Source organism: Telmatherina bonti (genome assembly GCF_933228915.1).
Source record: "Telmatherina bonti genome assembly, chromosome: 13".
Classification (NCBI taxonomy): Eukaryota; Metazoa; Chordata; class Actinopteri; order Atheriniformes; family Telmatherinidae; genus Telmatherina; species Telmatherina bonti.
In genome coordinates, this window is record NC_136611.1 from 25374700 (window position 1) to 25386014 (window position 11315).

Sequence of the window (11315 nt, forward strand, 5' to 3'; positions counted from 1 at the left end):
TGCTTCAGATTTTTCTTTCTTTCTCATTTTGAAGGTAATCAATATATTTTTTCCTCATTATTTTACATAAAATCATCAACAATGGTGAAGCCAAAGCAGGTTTTGGTTTGTCTGATAAGACTTTTGAAAATAACTGATTATGCAACAAGATTTGTCCAGTTACCATTCAGCTTGGCAGAAATGCTCAAGCTTCACCAGGTTCCACCATCAATTTTCAGGTCATTTCAAAGCTCCAGGCACCGTGTCTAGGATAAGCCTCGGTCACGCCAGCACTTTTACAAAGATTAGCTCCAAATATTCCAGTGATTTTTTTTGTGTATACATTATATATATATATATATATATATATATATTTTTTTTTAATGTTAAATATTTGCTCTGTTACTTTTCTCAGCTATATTGCTCTCCTGACTGATCCCTCATTTCCTATTATAGAAATACATCCCCATAGCACTGTGGTGTCACCACCATGTTTAACAATAGGGATGTTCTCAGTGAAATGATGTTCAGTGTTTGATTTCTTCCACACATTATGATAAGAAAATTATGTCCATTAGTTACTGCACATTTTTTTATTAGATCAAGCCAAAAAAAAATTACCTTCTAAAATCTTGACAGGTTTTCCATGAGTAATTCCTGGCAGGGTGTTTAGTAGATTTTAGTGAGTGATTCTGTCTGAGCAAGTTGCCTTGAAATGCCAGATTCATGAAATACTATAACAATGGTTATTCTTCCATTAAGTGGTCAGTAGAAGCACACTTAATTGGCTTCTATTCTCAGAAACATTTAGCATTGGTTTCTCATCTGGCAAAGATCCTTCATCCTAAGTTGTACAGTTTGGTATTTCTAGGAATACCATCGCTGGTTCTATTTCACTCAAGATGGGCAATGCACCTTCTGAGCTGCCACCCCAGATCCAAACCTCTTTGCTTTCAAAATGATGAGGGGCATTGTGCTTTAAGGCACTTCAGCATTATTTACATTTCATTGATAGATAAAATGTTAATAAAAAGAACATGTATAAATTTTAATAATATATAAATTTTAATATATAAATTAAATTTTAATATAAAAATTAAAATGTGGAATGGTGGTTAGCACTGTGGCCTCACAGCAAAAAGGTCGTTGGTTTGATCCTTGGCTGGGGCAAGGTTTGGATAGTGGCCTTTCTGTGTGGAGTTTGCATGTTCTCCCTGTGTATGCGTGGGTTGTCCCTGGGTACTATGACTTACTCCCAGCATCCAAAGACATGCATGTTAGGTTAATTACTCTAAATTGCCCATAGGTGTGAGTGTGAGAGGTTGTGTGTGGCCCTGCGATGGACTGGCGGGCTGTCCAGATATATCCTGCATTTTGCCAAAGACTGATAGGCTCCAACTTCCCTGCGACCCTTCATTGGATTGAGTGGTTAGGATAATGAATAAATGGATGAAAAAAAAAAATAGAATTATTAAACACAATCAGGATGAAATGAAAGAAATAAGCACGGCATACTATGATAAACAAATAAATAAATAAATGGATACATAAATATGAATATTAATATCAACGATTTAGTTAAAAACTTTATTTCAATGAAAGCCTTATGTTTTTGTTCCATAGGCAGGGACCATAAAAACAAAAGGAGGATTATTATCTATTCTTTGTTTTAGTACCCACCCGAATCAATAACAGACCAGCCCCTGATGACCTGAAAGGTCTGGGAGGCTCGTAAACTAAAGCAAGTTGGAAAAAAAATTGTCTAAATATTTGGATAAAAACAGACCCTTTAAAAGCTTAAAAAATAAACAAAATTATTATGATATTGATCAGCTACATTTAGTGGATTAATGGTCTTTGAGGAAGAACGAGATAGAAGAGTATTACCATTGTCTATTTTTTCCACAACAGATGGTAACAGCATAAATCAGTGTCCCTGCATATGAAAGAACCCTGTATTCATCATGTTTTTAAAGTCAGAAATGAAATAGTCCTTCAGTAGATATTTTCATAGATAACAACTCACAAATGAGAAACAACTTTATGCTTCGACACAAAAAAATACAAAGGAATCCTACCACGAACATGAAGTTTTGAGGTAAATGACGAGGTTAAACAGTAAGGAATCTGCAACATACATAAGAGTTCAGATCTTTGGGAGGAGCTGGTCTAACAGAAGATTAGTTTTCTGGAAAAGATATGTATGGACTTCTGCTCTAATAACACTTGATATCTTGCTTCACTTTCGAGAGATTGCAAAAGAGAACAATCTGGACTGAAAGGAATTAACCCTTTAAGGCCCTGGTCTGTCATTTGGTAGAGGGAAGTTTGCAGGGACAAAAGATGAATTTCTTTATAAAATTATGGAAATAAACCTGGAAGAACCTTCTCTAACAATAAGTTTTGGCATGTAAAAACCCAACTTAAGGGTCTGTTTTAACACTACTGTTAGAGTTTTTCTACTATTTTATTGTTGTTGTGTTATTATTTAATTATATGTCAACCATTTACTAAAGAATATTTCTTAGAATTATTCATGTCCAAAGCAAAAAGAATAATACAAATGAATAAATAAATTTTCTTTGGTCTTTCTCTCAGGGTGTACTTCAAAAAGTTGAGGTTTAAATTTGTTCAAAGTTTACTGATCATGGTTTGACTTGCATGTCAGAGAAAGCATGCAAGTGGCAAGCTCATTAACGGATCTGTTGAGTCATATTGCTTACTGTCATGACTTACAGATAGAACAAAACAATGAAAATTTAGTTGGAAAATGTAGTTCTCATGTTTTGTCTGGGAAAGACAAGATGGAATATCTTTAGCTTTAAAAAGGTTTTTTTCTGTTCTCTCTCAGATCTTTAACTTTAGATTTTTATTTGGGGACTCGACCATGACTCTGCTGACTTTACATTGACAGTTGTGTCCTATTTTTTAATTGTGTCCAGTTAATTACACAAGGCAAATGTGGACAGCAGGGACAGTGCAGGAAGAAAGATAATGAACTTGCTAGCAAAACTTCATACAAAAAGATCTGGATTAACAAACCAAGTCAGTCATTTACCTTTTATAAATATACAAAATATTCCAGAAACATGTTTGGGTTTTTCATTTCGTAATAATAAAAACTTACAGGACCTCACAAAACACGTCTGCATCTATTTCTGCTCTATGTATAGTGGTTAAATACTGCCAAGCAGACATATCCTTGTCTGTTAGTGTTTGTTTTCATGCATATGTGTTTCAGTTTGGATCTTGTGGACCCAGTTGGCCTTTATATCCAGATCTCCTACCATGCCAAGAATAATGAGTTATGTTTCTTCTGATACACTGACAGGTTTGTTGTGGAAGCAGCTAAAATATTCTTCTTGCTGAGCATATGTGCTTGCTGAACATGCAGCCACTTCAGACGCAGCCAAATCCCAAGGACCCCATCAGCATGCAGATGAAAGCCAGCCAGTGGTAACTTCTGTATGTAAATATGTTGCTGTTGTGTCGTGGACTTACTTTGCTTCCCAGCAGGTGCAACTGAGTGGTGTCTCCCTACTTTCTTTCCCAGGAAAGTCAGTGAATAAGATCCATTTGTAGTTGCAGAAGAGTTCATGTACATTGTGTAGATTACTGTGTTTTGGCTGTCACCTCTGTTCTTTTGTGTGCTCTTTGCACAATTGCATTGGCCAAAAAATCTGCAAAGAAGGGTAAATTGAAATAATTTTGAATCCTAGATAAATGAAAAAATGTTTCTTAATATGCAATCTAATATCCCAGAATATTTGAATCCACGTTATGAAGCCTCGTTCAACCCCTCTTAACTATCTGCAGATGTCAAAAAGCTCACATAGCAGATTCAATCAGTGAGGGTAATCTGCTTTTCAGCCTCTCCAAGCTACCGTAAGCTACAGGCCTCTCAAGTGGAGAAACTGAAAATGCCAAACTTTTTTGTAAAGCCTAGTTTTCCCTCGTTTATGTTCCTTTTTCAGCTGCCATGATTCTTCACTAAACAGGTACAAATTTATCAATACAAGCACAAATTTAACGGTCACTCAGATATGAATACCCACACAAATCGATTACAGAATTTTTTTCAAAGGTAGTAGAGATTATAACACTGAAAAAGACTAAAAAGTTTGACTAAAAAGGACTACCTGGTTCTCGGAGCAGAGGAAATCCCCTCAGTAAAATTCTGTGCAGCTTGGATGCTAGTTTGCTGACCAGGAGGACAATGATGAGCTGATCCAGATCTCTCAGGGGAACTAAACTCACAACAGTCTTTAAATATTAAACTTGTAGAGATGGAGTTTCACCAGGTACTGGCTTTAATAACAGAGTCCACTGGTAAAAAGATGCCTCAAACTGTCCTCAGGTTTCCTGTTTGTGAGGTACAGATTGTAACTAGATGCTTTGTCACACTCACAGACACACATATAATTCATACACTCACTGTAGTTGGTGTCTCTTGTTTTTGTTTGTTTTTCCTGGAAACACCACACAAGTATGACTCTGAAACATAGATTTCCTACATTGAAGCGCTAAAAAATGTCAAGAAATGGTTTGTTTGTCGACATATTGCAGCGAAAAGGATATAAGATATTGTTACAGTAATGTGTAACGTGTTGTAAAATACAATCAATGTTGCTCTTACAGCTACATCTGCCGCTTCTGACGAATGCTGCCTTTCCCTGCCTTGTTGTTCTTGGCCAAGCTCCTCTCTGCAGATTTCCTCTCTTCTGTAGACCAAGGAACTCATTTAGAACATTTGGACCACAGCTTGAGCATCTGTTTAGCATACCCTACTTAAAGATAAATCCACCTATGATACCACTGTAATGAAAAGACAGCTTTGCCTACTCTTCACTTTTTCACAATCCAATCCCTGCTCTCACCATACTCCGCTATGAATGTGTGAAAGGTTGCTTTGCCAAATATGGCAACTCCAACATTTTTGTTTCTGGAGGCCTGCTAAGTTGAAAGTTGAATATGCCTGCTAAGATTCTTTGGTGTGATGACATAGTTTGATTGTGCTAAAGTAATGTCATCAAGCAAATACATCATTACACATCACTTCCTGTTAATCACCGCTGCACAAAGACATGACATATATACCCTTTGTTGAGGCAGGTAGTTGTGTCAGACTGTAGCAGAGTTGTTATGACAACTTGCCACACCTTAAAAAATAGAATTGCCTCATCAAAAAAAAGAGTCAAAATGTTTTCAAGAACCCGAAGGAGATCTTTACTCAACTCTAATCTGATAAGTTGTACTGCTGATATTCTAGACAATGTGGTGGAAGTGGATTGGATGGTCTGTGTTGTGTTTAAAGGTATAAAGAGCATTAACAGAAGAAGGGAGGTTGTAGCAGAAATGTAAAAAATCTATACTTCACTTTGTCCTCAAGCAAATAAAGCTAATCATAACACTAACATCATGGTTGGGGATGCTAATTACAGGTAGACTTGAAACTGGATGAAAACCTTACAGGCTATCAGAGTCGTGAACATCACACAAAGTGGTGCATCGAAGATTTCCAGAGAACACAACAAAAGCTACATGACAATTTAAATAATTGAAGAAAGGGTATTTAAAAAAATGTTTGAGACCACCACAAATAAATGATGCACATAAAAAGAAAAAGAAAAGACTGATAAAAGTAACTAAGTTTCTATGTTTAATCCGAAGATATAAAACTTAAATTAAATTTATATTTGGTAGTTAAATATAAATATTAAATATCCCGAATCCCCCCACCCCCCCACCCCACGGGATGAATAAAATAAAATATCTATCTATCTATCTATCTATCTATCTATCTATCTATCTATCTATCTATCTATCTATCTATCTATCTATCTATCTATCTATCTATCTATCTATCTATCTATCTATCTATCTGTCTGTTTGTTTAAATCAAGCACATAGATTGGGGTCCAACATTTGTAAAGTCAGCGTCAGCTACGAAAAGAGAGAGAGAAAATGTCGGCCACGTTTACAAAGTCATACTTTTCCCAGCTGTTCCAAGAGAGTTAGAGTATTATTTATTTATTTGTTTATTTATTTACTATTCATTTATTTATCTTTAATCTTTCTCAACATTATTATGATCAATTACTATTATTATTATTATTATTATTATTATTATTATTATTAGTAGTAGTAGTAGTAGAAGTAGTAGTAGTAGTAGTAGTAGCAGCAGTAGCAGCAGTCTGGTAGAAGTAGTAACGGTAGAACAGTTTTGTTGCAATTTGTGGTTATTTAATATTATTTGTACATGAAGATAATTTATTTTAATTTTCAAAAGCATTAACAAAAACGTCAACACATTTTACACTGTTTCGGTTTTGGAAATAGTACAAACTGCAATAAAGCAAATGTAGAGGGGAAAGAGCGTCTTGTATTTATCCTGCGTCATCTGAAACACTGCAACTATTAAATGAAGTATGAATAGTTATTAAATTTATGGAGTAGAAGGAATGTAGAAGGCCCTTCTTTATCTAAAACAAACTATCCACAGATGTAGGATATCCCAGTGATTTTCCATGAGATAACTTCTTTTTATGAAAGATTAGGATCTGGCATTTTCTCAGCACATGTGTTTCAGTAAGCTGCGTGGCTTGAATCTGCTGGATGAAACTGCTACTTGTGTTTACGCAGTGAATCCTGCTGTGCGTAACGGACGGAGCTGCGCTGCGCTCTGTGCGCAGCAGCAGTTCAGTCCAATAGCAGCTGTGGAGGAAACTTTATGGGCTGGGCTCCTTCCTAGGTGGAGTTTAGCTTGTGTATAAATACACTCTTTCCATCCCTACAACTTCCCTGGAACTACAGCGAGACTAACCTCTTCCTTCTAAGATCACTCGGTAAGTTTTAGCCACCATGAAAAACTGGATTCTGTTCTCCGGTTTTTATTGCTTTGCAATTTTAGTTTAATTTGGAAGTTAATGATTTGTGTGCACTTCTCTCCCCATGGCGTTGACGCAGTCCACGAGGGTGTGGTTGGAAAAAGTTGTGACGTTCTGGCGTAATTATATCAGAATTTTACACAACCATTAAAGTTGCGGTTCAGTCTCAGAAATAAATCACGTGAGAATTGACCAGCAGATGATCCACGCGACGATATTATTTGCCTCCATATCAGGAGTGAACGTGGGTGTGGTCGAGCACTATACACATTGATGCAATTTAGGACAACTACTTGACATAAACATTCAGTAAAATACCAAAGGTTTTGTTAGCATTCTCCAGCAGAGATCTAAGAAACGCAAACACTGTTTTCTTTCTTGTGACAAGAAGTTTGACTGAGAAGAACTTTACTTTTGCAGAATCATACCCTCCTTTGAATGCCATGCTCACTAAGTGTTTATCTTAAGGTGTTTAACTCTTTCAGGAGATAATGTTCTCACAAGCTACTTTTGATCATTTCATTTAAATGCTATCATTCTCTTTTCTAACCTTGTCCTCTTCTCCTATAGACACACACAAGCAGTCCCACCATGTCTTTCATCCAAGCCTTTCTGCAGCAAACAGTCTATCTGGGCATGCCTGATGACTCAGTACGTAATGCTGTGTTTCTGTTCCAGTTGCTAAGGCCAACCACCCCGTTTTCCTTTTTTTCCCCTCTAGCCGTGGTATGCTTGGGTGGAAAAAATGAGCAGGCAAACAGAGGAATAGAATAAGTTAGTTTAAATGTGAAAGACAGGAAGGAAAGGGAGTGAAGCTGAGCACTAAGATAAGTTGAGCGCTATCATTAAAGAGAAAGAGAATCACTACTGTAAAGGTTATATGTAAGGAGAATGGTGATGACAACTCTGAATCTTGGGAGTGTGTGACTCACAGAAGCAGGAATTTGTGCCCCTCCCTGTATAAACTCTGCAAGCAGACTGAAATGCTACTTCTCCTTTCCCCAGTTGCTTAAAGTGAACTAAGGGAAAGTTGCACAAGATTATCCAGCATGATTTCAGTCTCAGCTTTTTAACTCTCCAGCTGCTGTTCAGGTCAGTCAGGGATGTGTTCAGGGATTTTAAGCTACTCATTTGTGAGCTTTGAAAGCATGAAGGATCACATGTAGAGAACATCAAGCCTGTAAATGTTCTTTTTTTTTTTTTTTATATCTTGTATGTTTTAAGCAGAAGCACTGATAAAGGTCAATATTACTTATTTCTTTCTTTCAGCCCTTTAGCAGCAAAGGCATTTGAAAAATGTACATATACACACCTCTGAGCAGAAGTATTTACCATTAACACAATAATCCTGTTATTTTTTTCTTTCTTTTTAGCTTCTGAAGAACGAGGGAACTGTGACTCCAGCTCCCAATTTCAGCCCAAGTGGAGATGCAGGAATCTTGGACAAAGCCATCAAGGCAAAAGGTGAACTTAAAAGGCAAAAATGAATGCTTTGGAGCAAGTGTGAACATGTTTTGGCCATAGACAACATCTCTGTTCCAAAGTGCTGGGTTTTAGTGTTAAGAATGTCAACATCCTCTGCTGGCCATCATTTGTTGTTACACCATACAGTGTTGGTAAACATGCTAGTGATGCCACATTCTCAGTGGATCTTTGCCATCAAGAAAAAGGATGACCTTTCTATCTGTCCTGCTGACTCAAACTTACACAAATATCTGTCTGCTTAATTATACTGCAGGCGTGGATGAGAACACCATCATTGAAGTCCTGGTGAAAAGGAGCAATGAGCAGAGACAGCAAATCAAACAGGCTTACCAGCAGGCCAGTGGCAAGGTAATGACAACTGCATAAGCGTTGTAACAGGAAGAAGAAATATTTTCATTCGATCTCGTTCCACAGCAGTTATTACCTGCATGTTGTTGCACTTTTTGAGCACATTATTCTCTCGTAGCTGCTGGAATCAGCCCTGAAAAATGCTCTGAAGGGAGACCTGGAAGATGTGGTGCTGGCTCTGCTGAAAACACCAGCCCAGTATGACGCCCAGCAGCTGAAACAGGCTATGAAGGTAAATTTCCCCTAAAATGAATTTAAATTAGTGCATAAACCTCTCAAATCTATATAATCAGTGGTGCTGGAAAATATCAGTGATGTTTGTGTTACTTTAACCATCATCTGTCATTATCACCCACTGTTTTCTGAATGGAGTTTGTTTGTTTGATTTGGGCTTGCAAGCAATGACAAGTCGCTCTTTATTAATCTACCTTCTCCTACATGTGTGTCTCAGGGTCTTGGAACAGATGAGGACACCCTGATAGAGATTCTGGCTTCCAGAAGCAACAGACAGATCATGGACATAAAGAAGGTTTACAAGGAAGGTGCGTGCTGGCAAAGTTGAAGCAACAGTTCTCTGATCCATGTTGCTTTTACTGAAGCTTCATATGACATGAAAAATACAGCCTCAGAAGGATCGGGGGGGGGGGTGAAAAATAAGACTGGTTTTAGCTCAGTTTTGTGAATTACTTTAATTGCTTTTATTTCAAGAATACAAGAAGGAGCTGGAGGAGGACATCAGGTCTGACACGAGTGGGGATTTCAGGGCTGCCCTCCTTGCTCTCTGTAAGGTACATGATCATTTACAGTTGTCTCATGTTTTATTTGCTCCTTTATTGCCACTTTTTTAAGGACACATTTGTTGTAATTTACTAACCAGTTACTGCGCCAGGATACCATTAGGATTTGAGGCAACATAATACTACCTTCTGTATGCTAACAGTGGTTTATAAAAGAAACTCTTAAACTCACTCCCTTAACACACATACGATTGTACACATCCTGAGACACCTGAAAAGAGTAGTGCAGTACAAACCAGCCTTAATAAACTTAATTTAAGATCAAGTTAAAAGGCTGCAGTTATGCTTTTTGTGATTTTTGAAGCTAGAGAACACTTGAAATATTTTCATTTTTATCTTTAGGTTTTCTCTGGCTTTTTAAAGATGCAGAAAAATCTGGGATGTAGTACTGAAGCCAAAGTTGGTTTGATTTACCGTCTGAACTCTGTGTATCCTTGCATGTCACAGGCCAGCAGGACTGAAGGAGTTAGCGAGCAGCTAATTGACAGTGATGCCAGGGCCATGTATGAGGCTGGGGAGGGGAGGAAGGGCACAGACTGCTCTGTCTTCATTGAGATCCTTACCACCAGGAGTGCTCCTCATCTTCGCAAAGGTTAGCCTCCATTGCCCTGTAGAGCAAAACAGACTTTCTTATTATTTGTATCAGTCATATAACACTCTTGTTTGCTATTTGCTTCTTTAGTTTTTGAAAGGTACTCAAAGTACAGCAAAGTGGATGTAGCCAAAGCGATCGACCTGGAATTGAAGGGGGATATTGAAAGTTGTCTCACAGCAGTAGGTAAAGGCACTCTAACCTTATTACAAGAGCATTAAAATATTAATTGGTGTTCAGACTGTATTTATACTGGAATCATGTTTTTTAAACTATCACAGTGAAATGTGCTGGAAGCAGGGCTGCCTTCTTTGCAGAGAAGCTCTACCTGGCCATGAAGGTACACTTATGGGACAACTTTATGCACAAACACATACAGAGATACAGACAGACATATCAACAGATGTTTTACCTTTTCTGATTCCATCCTTCCCATCAGGGTAAAGGTACCCGCAAAAATATCCTGACTCGCATCATGGTGAGCCGCGCCGAGATTGACATGAAACGGATCAAAGAGGAGTACAAGAAAAACTATGGCAAAACACTCTACCAGGAAATCCTGGTGAGAGACATTTCATGATAATAAACTCAGCTGCTCAGTTGTGTTTTTATAAGCTATAAATATGTGCTGAAAAAAGGCCATTAAAAATGTCTAAAAAGTAACTGAGCTTTTTTTTCCCCTTTAGGATGACACAAAAGGAGACTATGAGAAGATTCTGCTGGCTCTCTGTGGTGGTGAAAACTAAAACCTGTCAATTAAAAGCCTTAGAATTCTACATCGAGAAGCCAAAGACCCCCACCTTTTGTGGCAAATCACCTGTTTTTGACTTGTGTTGTGCCTTTTGTGCTTGTGGCAAACCAAACAGACATGGCATTTAGCAATGAGCAAAAATATAACCTTGAGTTGTCATTGCTTCAACATACATATTCTGTTCTGGAAATGATGTTTTTGTTCCTAAATATTCCATCATAGATCAGAAAACATTCCACTAGACCTAACCCTAACCCACAGACTCAGCTAGTGCTTTTATTTTCTCCAATTCTCAAGAAGCTAAAGTCGCTTACTACAGCACAGCTGATATATGTAGAGGACCATTTGCCAATTATTTAGTAGTACTTTTACCCATGAAGGAGCTTCAACAACTGCAAATAAAAGCTTTTTATAATGAAGACCTATGAGTGTTCTTGTCTTTTGTAATTTTACACACAGCTCAAACAATGATGGCA

The 11315-nt window shown here is 37.5% G+C and overlaps 1 protein-coding gene across 1 annotated transcript; it reads left to right on the forward strand.

Annotated features, from left to right (window-relative positions):
* The first annotated feature begins 6702 nt into the window (after window positions 1-6702).
* On the forward strand, window positions 6703-11260 carry anxa1a (annexin A1a). The gene is made up of 12 exons (XM_079251081.1): window positions 6703-6824; window positions 7437-7517; window positions 8240-8330; window positions 8605-8699; window positions 8818-8931; window positions 9151-9241; window positions 9408-9487; window positions 9944-10088; window positions 10179-10274; window positions 10370-10428; window positions 10528-10650; window positions 10775-11260. The coding sequence occupies exons 2-12, from the start codon at window positions 7458-7460 to the stop codon at window positions 10832-10834; spliced, it is 1014 nt and encodes a 337-aa protein (XP_079107207.1). The 5' UTR covers window positions 6703-6824; window positions 7437-7457; the 3' UTR covers window positions 10835-11260.
* The last annotated feature ends 55 nt before the right edge of the window (window positions 11261-11315 follow it).

Bases quoted from the DNA above. Each gene is read 5' to 3' on its own strand.
- anxa1a (XM_079251081.1), top strand. From the start codon at position 7,458: ATGTCTTTCATCCAAGCCTTTCTGCAGCAAACAGTCTATCTGGGCATG. The intron at 7,518-8,239 runs GTACGTAATGCT...CTTTCTTTTTAG, and splicing joins TGGGCATGCCTGATGACTCA to CTTCTGAAGAACGAGGGAAC. The intron at 10,429-10,527 runs GTACACTTATGG...CCTTCCCATCAG, and splicing joins AGCTCTACCTGGCCATGAAG to GGTAAAGGTACCCGCAAAAA.